Source organism: Condylura cristata, unplaced genomic scaffold (assembly GCF_000260355.1).
Source record: "Condylura cristata isolate star-nosed mole 26May11 unplaced genomic scaffold, ConCri1.0 scaffold00005, whole genome shotgun sequence".
Taxonomy (NCBI): Eukaryota; Metazoa; Chordata; class Mammalia; order Eulipotyphla; family Talpidae; genus Condylura; species Condylura cristata.
Genome location: NW_004567106.1, coordinates 3,659,128 through 3,675,532, shown reverse-complemented (window position 1 = coordinate 3,675,532; position 16,405 = coordinate 3,659,128). Strand labels below are relative to the sequence as shown.

The window sequence follows — 16,405 nt, the reverse complement described above, 5'->3', positions numbered from 1 at the left end:
AATTTGCTGAACTTATAGCTTCAGTTAATTTTTTTTTGTAACATTGTTCAGGTTTTTTATCTTTAACCTCATATCATTTGTATGTAATGATAGTTTTCATTATTCATTCCCAATTTGGATTCTTTTTGTATCCTTCTCTAGCCTAATTACTCCACAGGGATGTCTAATACTCCTTGTCTCATACTAGATTGTAGGGGGAAAACTTTCAGTTTTTTACCATTGAAAATGATGTTAGTTGTGAGTTTGTCATACATATCTTTTATTATGTTGACGTATGCTTCATTCTTCCCCAGAATTTTGTATTTTTTTTACATAAATGGATTTGAATTTATTTTAAATTAATTCATTTTTCTATTTTCTTACATTGTTTTTCATTTTGTACAATATTTTATTTCTTCCTTCTTGTATAGCTTTCATAATTCTCCCAACACCATGGCACCTGTGACCATCATCATGATTCCCTGTGCTCTTATTTCCCCTGTTTTGACCCTTCTCCCTTTATCTCCTCTGCTATATGCCTCAGATGGTCTCACTTACAGGGTGAATATAGGGAAACCAAACAAACAAAGGATCAGGAAAAAGTCAAAACTTGCAGGATGCTAAATCTTATTAAAGATTTATGAGCCTATGGCTTTTACTTGTTGATGTGGTGAATTTACTGATTGATTTTCAGATGCTGAAATTTACCATGTCTTTCTTTGAATCCCACTTGATTTTAGCGTATGATCCTTTTAATGCATTGTTGAATTCAGTTTGCTAAGATTTCATTAAGGATTTTTGCATCTATTTTCATCAGATAAATTGGTCTTTATTTGTTGTGTCTTTGGTTTGATATCAGAGTGATGTTGCACTGATACAATGAGTTTAGAAATATAACCATTATCTCAATTTTTAGGAAGAGATCAAGAAGGGTGGGTATTATTTCATCTTTGAAAATTTGGTAGAATGCCCTAGTAAAACTATCTGGTCTTGAACTTTTGTTTTTTTGGGAGTCCTTTGGTTATTTTTCCATTTGCTTCTTTGTAAATTGTGTATTCAAGGTTTCTGTTTCTCCTTGATACAGGTTTGGGTGGTATATATTACTTTTTTCCATTTGCTTCTTTGTAAATTGTGTATTCAAGGTTTCTGTTTCTCCTTGATACAGGTTTGGGTGGTATATATTACTAAGAATTTGTCCATCTCTTCTAGGTTATTCAATTTACTAGCACCATATGTTCATACTGAATTTCTTAGAGGTCTGTTATAACATCTTTTTTTTTCTGATTCTATTTATTTAAGTTTAATTCTTTTTTCCCCCTTGTGATCCTTGCTAATGGTTTGTCTCTTTTGCTTATTTTTCAAAGAACCAGCTTTTGTTTTAGTTATCTTTTATATCTTTAAATTTTTATTTCGTTTATTCATTTATGCTCTTATTTTTACTATTTTCTTCCTTCTACTGCCTTTTGATTTTGCTTTTTCCCCTTAATTCCTTAAAATTACATAAACTTATTTTCTTTTGTCTACAGTTATTTTTTTATTTCTTCTTTGAGTTCCTAATTACTCTGATAGTGATTTAGAAGTGTGCTGTTTAGTCTCCATATAGGAGGTTTTTAATTGCTTTCTTTTTGTGGTTGATACCACTGTGTTCAGAGAAGATACTTGGAATAATTTCTCAATTGACTATTTGAATTTAATAGTAAACATAGTAGAAAGTCATTGTGTCTGAAGTAGAAGGATATACGATATGATTTGTGGTTTGAAGGTGTGCAAAGAATCATTACTTACCAGGGCCTGCAAAGACTGGCATAATATGGTTTCTGTCAACCTCTCCAATTTCATTTCCTGTTTTTCTTGCCATGTTTCAGTTACCTTGTCTATTTTCATTTTCCCTTTCCCCAGTATGTCAATCTCTTTCCTGCCTTACAGGAGTTACTGTCTTTGTTTTTAAAGTCCTCCCCCATATCCTATAGGAACACTCTTATGATGCAAGCTCTGTTCCTATATTTTCTATAACTGTTTAGTTTTTTTTTTTTAAGATTTATTTATTTGTTCATACAGAACTGGGGTATAGGCCAGAGGTTCAGGGGCGGTAAGAGGCTTCACCAGAGACAGAGTGGGGAGCAGAACAGGCAGATGGATAAGTACACTGCTGAGAGGAGCTGCTGAGAGGAGCAGCGGGCGGGTCAGGAGAGGTCTGCTGCGCCATATGGATTGAACTCATGCTGAAGTGGCTTTAGCTTCTTAGTGCAGTGCTTTAACCGGCTGCTCCACCAGGGAGGGCCCAGTGTTTAGTTTTTTTTTTTTTTTTAATTTTTTAAGTTTAAAAGGAATAGGACTATATCTTTTTATTTACTCATATGTGTGTTCATATAATATACAATTTTATTGTGAAATGGTTCCCAATTTAGCATAAGGTAGAATACTGTAACATGGAGAACTAAGTTGGAGTAGTTTAATTGGAGTAGTCATTAGCTCACTATATGATCTTGTACAGGACAACCCAATGTAAGTTGGGTTGCCTGTTTGTGGGTCCTCACCTGTGTGCTTAAGATTCAACTGCAAATACACACAAAAAGGTCATTAATGGGTTTATTTACAAGGGAACAAAAGGAAAAGGTCAACCCAGGGAAAGAGTGTTAACTAAGTTAACTAATGTGTCCTGCCAGTTCTGCAGACCTGGAACCCCAATAGCACACTGAAAGCTAATGAAGAGTCAAGCTACTAGCTACAGCTACAAGGTCAAGAGAGAGAACCTTATCCCAACATGTCCAGTTTTTTTTTTTATAACAGTTTATTTTTACATCATTTTGTACATTTTTTTTAAAGATTTTATTTATTTGTGCATACAGAACTGGGGTACAGGCCAGAGGCTCAGGGGCGGCGAGAGGCTTCACCAGAGACAGAGTGGGCAACAGAACAGGCAGATGGTCGAACTACACTGCTGAGGGGAGCAGCGGGCGGGCCAGGAGAGGTCTGCCACACCATGCGGTCACCTCTGGGGCTGGCGGGAATCGAACCCATGCGGAAGCGGCCCTAGATTCTCAGTGCTGTGCTTTAACCCGCTGAGCCACCAGGGAGAGCCCATTTTGTACATTTTTTTCCATCTCAATTGTAGTCCTGTGGGTTTCCCATCACCAGGTCACCCATGTGCCATCACCATAATCCTGTGCACTTCCCTCCCCACCTCCCCGTTTTTGATCCCATTCCCCACTCCACCCCCGCAAAATGTCTCTGGTATATGGTTGTTCATTATTTTTGTTATTTTCTCGCCTGATCCATTATACTCCTGCTATGAGTGAAACCATCCATTATTTTGCTTTCTCTTTCTGGCTATCTCACTAAGCATGATCTTTTCCAGCTCCATCCCAGTTGCTGCAAAGACATCCAACATATCCAGTTTTATCCAAAAATTCCCAAAATGGCTTTTTGACTCTGCCCTCTGGTCCTCCCTTTGGTATTGCTGGGATTTGTAGTTTCAGTGTTTGTAGTGGGAGTGGAGTCCCTAAAACCTGTATCTGTATAATCTATTCAGGACATCCTTTGCCCCTAGTAATCTCACATAGATTATTTTATTTTTCAATTCTTTTAATTATTCATCTGTAATATTAAGGGTTTTGTTATATTTTCCAAAGGCTGTGGTTTTCAAACCTGATGTTCAATTAGTGTAACATTGACTATTTTCCCCCCCAGGATCCATCCCTGGAAATTCTGATTTAGTAGATCTAAGGTAGGGTCCTGAAATTCCCCAGTTGATCATGATACATAATCAGGTTTAGAAACTTATTCTGTATCTTTCTAGACTTACCATGATATGATTCTAATTGTGGTATAAAGTAGGTGTAGAAGTAAGGCAATTACTGTTTAGTCTAGCTTATTTGGAGGTCAGAATATAAGAAGGGAGAAGGAGGCAAAACGCCAATTTTGTGGCAGTGAGTCTTAGTTCTAGTCTTATTTCCTGACTTTAGTTGTCATACTTGGCTGTCATTCTGGAAATGAAAGATTCTGTTATTGTTGTTTGGTGTTCATTTGGTAGAAGTGACGGACACTATGGAGTTCCTTTGGGAAATAATGGGGTGTATTAATTCCGGACCTTTTTAGCTTTGCCTTTTGAGATCCACTTTGACCACCTCATTGGTTTTCTCTTTATATACAAAAATATCAGGACCCACTATATTATATAAAATAATAGTTTTGATATCAAAATGATTATTATTAACCAACTTGACTTTTTTTGTGTGTGCTTAGATGGAACCATATAAAGGCAATCTCTGAGTAAATTATATAGCATCTACATGATGAAATAATGAGCCTAAGTTTAGGGGATGCTCTAATGCAATATTTAGAATGGATCTACAGTATGTAGTTATTAACCTAAAAGTCACATACTACTGCATTCTTTCAATTTGTGAAAAATTTGTCATTACTTGCCAGGAAGCCTCTGATTTTTCATATATAATCACTTCAGAATTGTTGACTTTCTCCCCCTTTCCTGCCTTAAAATACATTCTTGTGAATAGATGATTAGTTTTAGATCTGTAATGCCCCTTTAAACATTGAGTTGCTAAGTTTATCCCTTTTTCTCTATTTTTATAAAGAAATCCCTACCCCCTGCCCCAACTGGGCCTCTCAGTAGTTACTGATAAATCATACTTTGGTTTTGGCTTGTCAGTGGTTTAAAATAATTTTTAACTTTTTTGCCCAGTGGGAACTTGCTAGTTCTGAAATACTTCTTGTGTTCATGAGTTATCATTGTGTGGAAGGAATGGATATGGTATTCCATTCAGAAATGAGCTGAAAGATGAGTTCTGTCTCTTCATTCAAACTTATTATCACCATGTTCTAACCAACTGAGCTAACTCACAAAGTGGTTCAAACTGTCATTATGAACAGGATTATTTTTATTAAATAGTTGTCAAATATAGTTAGTCAGGGCAGGGTCAGGAATCCTTACCATTTATTGCAATTCTAACAAATAAAATCGAGAAGAAATGGGCAAAAAACGAGGTAACCAAACTAATCTATGGGCAAGAAATGAGGTAACCAAACTAATCTGTGAACTAGAATTCAGCTCATACCTATCCCTGGAAATCATCTCAGATCAATCTAGGAATTATAGGAAACTTATGATCACCTCAGAAAGATTTTACTGATGTCAATCTATTGACTATCAGTTGATTTTGAAAGTAGGAAAGTGGAAATAACCAAACCCTTTGTGATTTTTTTGGCTTGCAAAATTACCTTAATATGAATTCTTGAAAATGACTTTCACTGGAAAAAAGAAGAAACCCCTTCTATTTTCAATAATATTGCTAGAGAAAAGAAGTTTGCTTTTTTTTTAAAATTATTTATTTATGAACACAGAACCAGGGTACAAGCCAGAGCTGCAGGGATGGTGAGAGGACTTACCAGAGACAGAGTGGGGAGAAGAACAGGCATACAGCAGAAGTAAACTGCTGCAGGGAGCAGTGGGCTAGACAGGAGAGGTCTGCTGTGCCATGTGGATCACCTCTGGGCCTGGGGATCGCATTTGCACTGCAGTGGCTGAAGCCAGCTTGCAGTGCTGCATTCCAACCCACTGCACTACCAGGGAGGGCCAAGAAGAAGTTTTCTTATAGAAAAATGGCCTTGAGAAAATTCCTCCAATTTAAAGAAAAGCATTCATGGCAAAATGACTGCTACTGTTATCTCTGATACCTTTTTGCCAATTTCTTAAGAAATACAAGTCAGTGTCTCCCTTGTGACAGAAGGGTTAAAAGTCTCAGCAACGGCCCTCTCTGGTGGCGCAGCGGGTTAAAGCACAGCACTGAGAATCTAAAGCCGCTTCCGCATGAGTTCGATCCCGCCTGCCCCAGAGGTGATCCACATGGTGTGGCAGACCTCTCCTGACCCACCCGCTGCTCCCCTCAGCAGTGTCCTTTGTTGATCTGCCTGTTCTGCTCCCCACTCTGTCTCTGGTGAAGCCTCTCACTGGCCCTGAGCCTCTGGCTTGTACCCCAGTTCTGTATGCACAAATAAATAAATCTTTAAGAAAAAAAAAAAAGTCTCAGCAACATTACCCCTACTGTCTGAGTTTGATCCTCCACCAGGCAACTAACCCATATGATACAGAAAACCTCTCCTGTCTTGCCTGCTGCTCCCCTTAGCAGTAGTCTTTAAGTAAATTTGCCTGTTCTGATCCCCACCATGTCTCTGGTCTCTGGTGAATCCTTTGATGCCCCTGCACACCAATTCTTCTGTGCAAAAATTAAAAATACAAACAAACAAACATAATAGCTGTGTGTAGTCCTTAACACAAATTTAAGACCATTTATTATTTTGCAAATTGTGTTCTGTGTTCATGTTGCTGAGAGTGGCATAGTAAACATGCCAATACTTCACCCACACTACTTAGGGTATTACTTGATTATTATTAAGATTTCACATATTTATTACTGGGGTTCTGCATTCTTCTAGGTTAATAACCAACAGTTTATGGAAAATGTATCTGAAAGTTAAAGAGTTAAATTATATACTTACAATTGTAAGATCCTGAGAGGTTACTATAAATTAGAAACCATGAACCCAGACTTAAACCATCTAGTGGACTACTAACATAAAGTGTTAATTTTATTTTTCATTTTGAAAGACACAGAAGTAGACTAGTGATTAGCCCAGGTAGCCCCAGGCAACCCTGGAATATTGCGTGGTTCAAATGCCCAAGACCAGATGGAGGTCCAGAAGTGGATAACTCAAAGTGTATTAATTTGGCCACCTGGGCAATACAGCCAAGCCAGCTGCCATAAGGCAGTTTCAATTTCAGCAGAGCAGTAAAGGAATACAAAAGTGAGTTTAAAATCCCAAGAATAACGTAAAGAAGTACAGCAAGCAAGGCATGCTGAGCCCTTACTGACAGACCTTGAAGTGGGCACAGCTGCAGTACCAAGAAGAAGGTGATAACAAGTTGCAGTACTGAATTCTGAGAAATGCACCCTTTGAGATGATCCAGGAGCCAGTCCAATTTGGGGTATGTTCAGATGATGGTTTGGTAGATTCTCAATCATTCCAGATGGTCTAGAATGTGAAATATAAGCCTATGTTATATCATGCTTATCTTATCAGGCTGAATACATTTTTTTCCTCATACTTATGGAAAGTTGGTATAATTTCTTTTCCATAGTTCTGGGCCTTTGGAGGCAGTATTTGGAACCTATGCTCTTTGTGGTAGTCCTCTAGAAATTAACTCTATCTTCATGTGAAATTTAATTTGTAGAGATTTTTGAGTTCTGTTTCTGAAACATGATGGGAGTCACTTTTAGATGATTTCTTTAATAGACTTGGAAGATTTAAGTTTTAGATGACCTCTTTTGTTGCTAACCCATTGAGGGATGCGCTGACCAGGATGTGCTGACTGCTTTGTTTGCCGGAATGTAGGAGACTCAGAGACGCGAGAGAATGAAGCAGGAACCTGGAGTCTGCAGTCCGAAGTTGTTTATTAGGCCTGCCCATGGGTATATATGGGGTCTGTATGTGCAGGGAAAAACAGGAAATGTGCCCAGGAAATGTGCCTGATGCAGAGGGTGGGGTGTATGTTTGTACACCCCTACAAGGGCCTAGGCCTTCTTGTAGCTTCTACTTGAAACAAAGTGGTGGGCTGCAGCTACTTTCAGGACAGAGTGCACTGTGCTCTGCTGGCTTGTTTGTTGGTCTTACTGGGGAGTGTGCTCACTGCACAACATTAGGCAGGATGGACAGGTGCACTTGAGTTCCTGCAGAGTTAGCCACACTCTTTGATAAATTTATCATTCTTAAAAGCTGAAACAAGTACAATAATGAGGGTATGAAGCTCAGATCAAGTTGGGATAAGGTATAATAACTTTTATTTAAGGGAGGATGGATCACTAGTAAATAAAAAAATGTTAAATAATCTTGATCTTCTGTGTATGCTAAAATGCTTTTGGCAGCCAGTAACAAAATTCGACTAAATTGATTGAAACAAAATATAGAAGTTTATTATTAATGTTTAATATAATGAGATTTTTAGGGGAATGTAGCCCCTAGCTTTTGTTATCCACTCAGTGATAACCAGCATTAAGGGAAAGGATTGTACTAGTTGCTTCTGTGTTGTTACAGCTTTGATGGTAAGGGCTTAGTCACTGTCTTAAGATGATCTTTTCAGGAGTTGAATATTTCTGTATTTATTTCTCACTTGACCTTTAATCAGTATTAATTAATACCATTGTACCATTAATCAATACATAATAACAGATAGTAATATAACACTGCTTTTAAATTTTTTTTGGTGTTTGACTAAATGTGGGCACTTGCATATATTCTAAACTGGACAAACTTAATCTTTTTTATTTTAACCTTTTACAGTGACATGAAATGAAATAAAATGATAATTTTCATATTATAATCTTCTATATATTTATTAGTGTAGTTAAACTAACACTGTTTTGTGTTTTTTTTTTTTTTTTGGTAGGTGGCATGTTTGACCCATGTAGCTGCTAATTATCTTATTGCCCAAAAGGAAGCAGAACGTTGGGGCACTGCTCATGGCAGTATTGTTCCTTATCAGGTAAGACTATAATAATAAGGAATCTGCTACTACAGTTTTATATGATATAAGTTTACAAAATGACTTTCTTTTTTAAAAAAATCTTTCAGTATATTCCATCATGTATTTGTCTGACTATAACAAGGTTCTGTTATTCGTTTTATGCTCTGTATTTTGTACATTTATTCATCTGAAGAAGATTAGTAACAGGACACTTAAATGGATCAAAAGAACTTGCTGAAAGTGAGTGATTTTTGGACTCATAATGATTTGACTTTTTTTTCATCTTAAAGAGGCACTGGTTGTTGTCATTTTATAAAGCATGGTTTGTTCACCATGTCAATTATAAACCAAATGTTATCTACCCAAACTGACAATAATATTCTTGCAGGATTGGAGTAAAGTGAAATTTGCGTGAGATGGATCTTCATTTTTTTTAAGCAAAGCAGATGGTTCAGGAGCTGCTGTTCTTTATAAAGTGTCTAAACTTGCCCTAAATTCTTAGTTTTGGCTAGTGTGAATGGATATGTGAAGAACTGTGATCTTTCAAATATGAAAACAAAAACAAAATCCTCTAAGTCTTCTTTCAAATGCTTAACCTTTGTTTAGTCCAGCTGCATCTTTGAACTTACTATGTATTTGTGAGATCTAGCATAATACAAGTTTAAGAGCATGAGTGTTTCTTTTTAAAATCATTTTATAATTTTTTTATACCCAGTAGAGACACATCCTGGGCACTATATTAATCTATCGAGTAAAGGAGTGAGTTACTGTAGTCATTTCAGTGCTAGTACTCTTGACAGAACATGAAAAAGACATCACTTTCTATTCCAGGAAATCTATCAACATTGCTAATCATCCTTTTAGTTTTAAGAACATTATTTCCTTAGGCAAAACTAGCTTCTTCTCTATTTTTTAAAATACAGATTTGAGGAAAGGAATGACCTAATGTGAATTGAAAATTCATCTCACTCTCTACTTATGGTCCCTGTACCCAGAGACATTGCTATGATTTTTTTTTTGTAGAACTGCTTTTTAACACATTTAATTGATTTTTTTTGACATAATTAAGTTGTAGAGACATTTTCTTTAAGTGCCTTTCCTCTTTTTCTCTAGGAAGGGTTTTATAACCATTATTATTGTGACATTTTCTTACCTTACTTTACCAACTTTTTATATATATTTTTTGAGCTAGTTAGAGAACAGCCTTCTTATTTTTCAGCTGAGACCTATACTGGATAGATGGACTTCAACTTTTCTCTTCTGCTTTCTTGCTGAATATTCTTTTAGATCCTGCTGTCTTTAAAAGAAGAGCTCTGTAATTTCAGTTCCTTTTTTGGTTTCTACCCAACACCCTCCTCATTAAATTTGCGCCTAGCTTTTCAACTAATTTGTATGCATCATTAATAATGGATATCCTTTGGTACGGCATTTTAAAGGAAGACATTGTTGGAACTCATCTCAAATAATGAAAGTTCAGGCTTCTATTTTTCATCTCTATAGAGAAGACATTTGTGAGTTGCAATTCCAGGATATATGACAAGAGGAAATGTTTACTGTGTTCAAGTATAAAACCCATAGTTTATTTTCCTTACTTAAAAAAAAATAGAATGTTTTTAAATGTGCTGTCTAGATCTAAGCTATCCCTCTTAGGTGTTTGCATCTAAAGCTTTTGTATATTGGGCATGCTCTCAATTATTTTACTGAAAATAAACTGGGAATATTGTAGGTGAAATATGTGGGAAACTGTACATATGTGCATGCACAGGCAATTGAATGTTTTTATTCTTTGAACACAGAAATGTACTTTTCTTGCTTGAATTGCTCCAGTGCTGTAAAGGGGATACTGTGTTTATTTGATTTTTGTTGATTGCAGCTTTGTAATCTGGAGGAAATAAGAGAAGATCTACTAGGTACTTTCCTCAGGAGCCCAGAATTAATTAGTTTCCTCTTGGTAGAGCACTGTGATTAAGAACCAAATGCAAATTTAGCTTGAATGAACCTAGCATACCAAGATGGGTCCCAGATATGCTTATAGACCCTTGTCTGTTTTTAATTTTAAAAATAAATTTGGAAAATATTTTTATGGGTGAAGGCCAGGATAATTATAATTCAGTTTTCTATAATAATTACAGCTTTGCATCTAATTTGAGTTGTCTGAGGTTTGAGTTGAAAGTCCATAATGGAAGACCCTGATGGTCTCAGGAATGTTAAGGTACCTAGCTTATTCTTCTCAGTTTTTGTTGAACCCTATCTGAAAATCATGGACAGTGAAAGCAGAGAATGTAAATTACTGTGAAGTAGTGATCCTTGATTTGTGTGTTATTTTATATACATGCAATTCCTAACTCCTTGGGTTTATTATTCACTTGTACTTTGAGAATGAGGAAGTTAAACAGAAGACAAAATTGAGGTAATCATTTTGCTACTTGTTAAATGTATTGGTAGATGATTTTCTGAGAATTCAGGTTTTTGAAGATAATTTATGGATTTCATTGCTTTTATGATTCCCATTATCATTGCTTATATTTTTTAAATGCATTGCTATTAGTTCAGTGTTTTTCAAACCTTCAAACATTTATATTTTTAAAGGTAGGAGGGTTTTAGGGATGGGATACGAAAATGCAGAGAAGGCAGTTAGCTGGTCTTCAAAAATAATTTAGTTTATTATGTAACATAGTGGGGCCACTGCCCTTCAAATATATGGTCAACATGATAATTCCCCTATTTTTCTGACCTGTGTATATCCAAACTCTCTTCCAGATTTCTTTAGCATCTTAGTCTATATTTGTATATCATCCTTTGCTCTGGGCTTGTGACCCTAACCACTCTCCAGTACTATACAAGATCAGTTCACAAATATGGTCATGTAGATTGGACACTATCCTGAATATTTTGAAGAAAAATGAAGTTTTTTATTTTTTAAGATTTATTTATTTATTCATATAGAACTGGGGTACAGGCCAGAGATGCGGAGGGTGAGAGGATTCACCAGAGACAGAGTGGGGAGCAGAACAGGCAGGTCAACGAAGTACACTGCTGAGGGGAGCAGTGGGCAGGTCAGGAGAGGTCTGCCTCGCCATGTGGACTCCTCCGGGGCAGGCGGAATCGAACTCATGCGGAAGTGGCTTAAGCTTCTTAGTGCAGTGCTTTAACCAGCTGCGCCACCAGGGAGGGCCAGAAAAATGAAGTTTTTTTTTAATAGATGAAATATACTCAAAATACTATATGAGAGTTTAAACTTTCTTTCTATTTCTTTTGGCTCTTTTTTTTTTTTTTTATCTATGTTCCCCCCTGTCTTTATCCTTTTTGTCTTCTTTTCTTTTCAAGAACAACAAATTCTTCTCATCTACAAAGACATTTTATACTTTTGAGTAGAAGCATATCTTTGGGCGATCACCTAAAAGCTTGACTATTTAATGATTATATAAAGAGCATTCCCTCCTACAGAGAATACTAGTGTGTAGATCTGATAGAAACCTACCAAGTTTTCTCACTTTTCCTGATGAGATCATCTCTCTCTGAGTCTATGCTCCCTACAGCAGAAGGGAAATTGCTTGGGGGTGGGGGGGCTTCCTTGTAAAACTACACTTCTTCACATACAGTGATCAGTATAAATAGCTTAAAAGTTTAATCCAGACATAGAGACTACAACCATAATTATATTTTTCTCTTAAAAGACTGTCAGAACAATCCTATCATCCCTTGTATATTTGCCAAAAGCCACAGCCAGGACTTCAAGTCTTCTAGGCCATCTATTACTATTTAGACAATTATTATTATATTACACTGTCCATCTCTTCATTTTATACTTCCATTTCTTCTGCCATCAATCTTGGTGACTACGAAATCCACAACATGGACCCAAGCAACAGCCTTCTGTCTTTATTTCTTAAACCTCTTATTGTTCTTAATAATCTGTTCTCATTGATCACTGTTTTCTCTTATGTATTTCTCAAACTGTAATGTGTACATAGATGTTTTAGAAACCTTAATAAGATGCAGATTCTTTTTTCAGGTGATGTTAATGCTACACTATATGTAATACGATTATAGATTTAGATTTTATTATTATCTGTTACTATGCCACCTCCTTTGTATTTACCTGGCATATTCCAATGTTGATTAAATATAATAGTCCATCTGTTTCATGCCTTAAACAGTAAATGTGACTAGAAGAAAATATAACTGCCAGATTGACCATATCAATATTTATGGCTCTCAAGTGGGCCCTCAGTCTTATGTAGCAATCCTGTATGCTTATGATATGTATTTTTTTAAAAGTTTTATTTACTTATGCATACAGAACTGGGGTACAGGCCAGAGATGCGGAGGGTGAGAGGATTCACCAGAGACAGAACGGGGAGCAGAACAGGCTGACTGATGAAGTACACTACTGAGAGGAGCAGCGGGCAGGCCAGGAGGCCATGCCATGTGGATCACCTCCAGGGCTGGGGATCTAACTCATGCTGAAGTGGCTTTAGCTTCTTAGCGCTGTGCTTTAACCCGCTGTGCCACCAGGGAGGGCCCTATGTTATGTATTTTATCTCTCTACGATGCCTATTTCACATTTCTTTCCTCAAATTTTGTCCCTCTCTTTATCCTTAGCTAAAGACATTGTCTCATTTCATTAACATTGATGCAATCAGAATAGCACTGCTTCATCGAACTATACCTCTCACAGGCCTATACTAGTACCCATTTATAATTCACTACATTCCCTTCTGACTCTAGGGATGAATTTTCCCTGCCCACATTATTCCTAATTAAAGTCATTGCTCCTGTACTTCAACTCTTTATCACCTGTATTATCGGTGGAAGGTTAAGTATATGTTCTTTATCTTAAATAGGCTAGCAACCTTCCTTGGATCTCTCGGATATGTCTTTTCTATCTATCACTGCATTTCCCCATTGTCTCACAAACTTTTCAGAGAGCATTTTGTGTTTTGTCTGCTGGAGGGAAACACTACATCATCTATTATACAATACCATTTATGCCTCATTGGCAAAGAGATTTTACAATACTCTGAAGCCTTAGGAGTTTTGAGTAACTGTGGCATAGCTAGGGAAAGCTGACTTTCTGAGTACTTCATTAATAAGAGTACAAAGGGAATCTTTCTTTTAAATGTGATTTCTTTTAAGCTTTTTTTTTTTTTTCTGGTATAGCTTCTTATTCAAGAGATTGACTATCAGATGATTAAATAAAATCATGTCTCTCTTCAGTTAGGATTCATTCAATCAAGGAGTAGAGCAGAAAGATGTGCTGTGTTATTTCTGGTAGGGACATTATACTGTATATTTAATTTGGCACATGCAGAGACTTGAGACAGGCAGTAAATTCTAAGTTTGAAGAGATGCAGTGCTTTGCTATCATTCCTTAGAAAAATATCAAAATGCTGTTAATTCATAGCAGATTAGGTAACCTTGGGAATCTTTTTTTTTTAACTCATGTTAAGGATATTCTTATGTGTCAAAATGTGAATTATATGCATTTGTGACTTCTTATTGTGACTTTTTTATACTGTAGCCATGCTAAGGCACTCACAAATTTTGAGTGTTTTCTAAACAGGCATGTAATATTATTGCATATTTTATTTAATGTATGAATCAGAAATAATAGTAATAAAAACAACAATATTTCTGGCTTTCATTGAGTACATACTATACAACTGGAGATAATATATATATATATTTTTTCATTTCATATTGGTGGAAGGGTGAGACCTCACAAATTTAAGGAACTTTTCTATGACCATAACAAGAAAGTTAAAAAGACTGAATTGAAATTATGGTTTTAAGATTTCAAACATTGTTTCTTTTCTCACTTTATACAAACATAGTTATTTTGGAGCTTCATACATGTGGATGCTTGTCTTCCCGTTTCTTTGCCAGATGGCAGAATTTTTCTAATCTGTTTCTATCCTTTTTGGCAACTTAACCTATTTAGTATGATTCTAGAAGATACCAAACCTAATAATTGATACTGCTTTAGAGTATACTTGAATTCTGCGCAGTGAAGTAATTGTAGGTTTTCCTCTACTGTGTTTTCACTTCATGCTTAAGAAATCATGATTCGTGGCCAATCAGTTAAACATTATCTTGAGCCCCTATGGAGGAGCACTGTTTTAGTTACTAAAGGCTTTCAGATGAAGCTGTGAATCTCTGGTTTCAAGGAATTCTGAAGTAGAGGAAGCACAGCTGGGAGCTTTTGAACTTAGGAGTCAGACAAATTTGGGTTCAAAACTTGGCTCTGCCCCTTATTGGCTGTGAAATCTTGGACAAGTCTTTTGATAGCCATTGTTCTAGCTTCTTCCTATGCAGAAGTTAATAGGATAGTTGTTTCCATGTTTATTGAGGGAATTAGAAGAGATTGCATGTGCTAAGTATTTTGTACAGTACCTGACTTTAGTATTAACTCATTAAAATGTGACTCCTTTGTTTGCTGTAATTGAAGTATAATTATAACTTTGTAAAGTAGCTTCTATGAAACTATGAAGAAATCTTTATGAATACTCTCCTTGACAGCTTAGTAATTAATAAAGATACAGAGCAAATTTACTTTTAATGACATTTCTACCTAAATATCCTTTTCAAAGACAACATGGAGGGCAATGTTTTGTGGTTTTATATTTTAAAAACTTTTCCTAGGGGCTCTCCCTGGTGGTGCTGGGTTAAAGTGCATTTGCAGTACCATGAAGCTATCCACAGCCACTGCAACACAAGTTTTCAGTGTCCCAGGCCAGGCAGGTGAGCCACATGGTGTGGCAGACCTCTCTTGACCTACCTACTGCTCCTTCAGTAGTGTGCTTCAGTTGATCTGCCTGTTCTGCTCCCCACTCTGTCTCTGGTGAATCCCCTCAACCTCCACACCTCTGACCTGTACCCTAGTTCTTGTATGTATAAATAAATAAATCTTAAAACTGCTCTCAGATATTTCTCACAAATTGTATAATTGAGCCACTCCCCAATGTAGCATTATTGAACAAAGTGCAGTTTGAAAATCACATACTGCAATACCATTCTGTCAAAGAGAATAGGAATTCTACTTCACCAAATTAGTTAGCCAATTGAGATTTAGTATAATTTCATATTTCACAAACAAAACTTGGCAAAAATGATTTTCAGAAGTAATTTCTCAGAAACCTGCAAGATGGGAACCTACCTCTGTAAAAGATACTTGCCCTATATGAGCCCAATTATGGAGATTTCTCCCTCAGTTTTAAAAGTGAGAGAATTATTGAATATTTTAAACACCTATTTTTATAGCCTTAGGCCTGCAAACAAATGTTATATTGTTTATCCAGTAAAAATCATCTAGAGGACCCTCCCTGGTGGGTTAAACATAACACAGAGAAGCTAACATCACTTCAGTATGAGTTCGATCCCTGCCCCGGAGGTGATCCACATGGCATGGCAGACCTCTCCTGACCCTCCCACTGCTCTTCTCAGCAATGTACTTCATCATTTGGCCTGTTCTGCTCCCCACTCTGTCTCTGGTGAATCCTCTCACTGGCCTGTTCCCAGCTCTGTATGCATAGATAAATAAATCTTTAAAAAAATTATCTAGAAATTTATTACAAACAATAGCATTAAGTGATAGCAAATATACTAGATTACATTTTAGATTTTGTAAACTTTTGGATTAGTTAGCACTGATAAACTAGAATATTTTTACTTATTAGTTTGTTTTAGTAAGTTAAGGTGCAAATTGTCTTAATTTCCTCTAGCTCCTTTTGTAATTATGGTTTTGGCCAGGTAAGTTCTGAATATTTGCTCAGGACTTTTCCTTGCCAAATTTTTAATTCCTTTTATTTGAAATAAAATTCTGAAATTTAAACTAAGTTATACAATATTATGTTTAAGTTAAGTATATCGAACTAAGAATAAACG

At 36.2% G+C, this 16,405-nt stretch overlaps 1 protein-coding gene across 1 annotated transcript in view; it reads left to right on the top strand.

Annotated features, from left to right (window-relative positions):
* Window positions 1-16,405, top strand: part of SUGCT (succinyl-CoA:glutarate-CoA transferase) — a 674,152-nt gene that overhangs the window by 137,003 nt on the left and 520,744 nt on the right. The window contains exon 9 of the mRNA XM_004676653.2: window positions 8,441-8,536. Within this exon, the coding sequence (XP_004676710.1) occupies window positions 8,441-8,536 (96 nt within the window). The remainder of the gene's footprint in view (window positions 1-8,440; window positions 8,537-16,405) is intronic.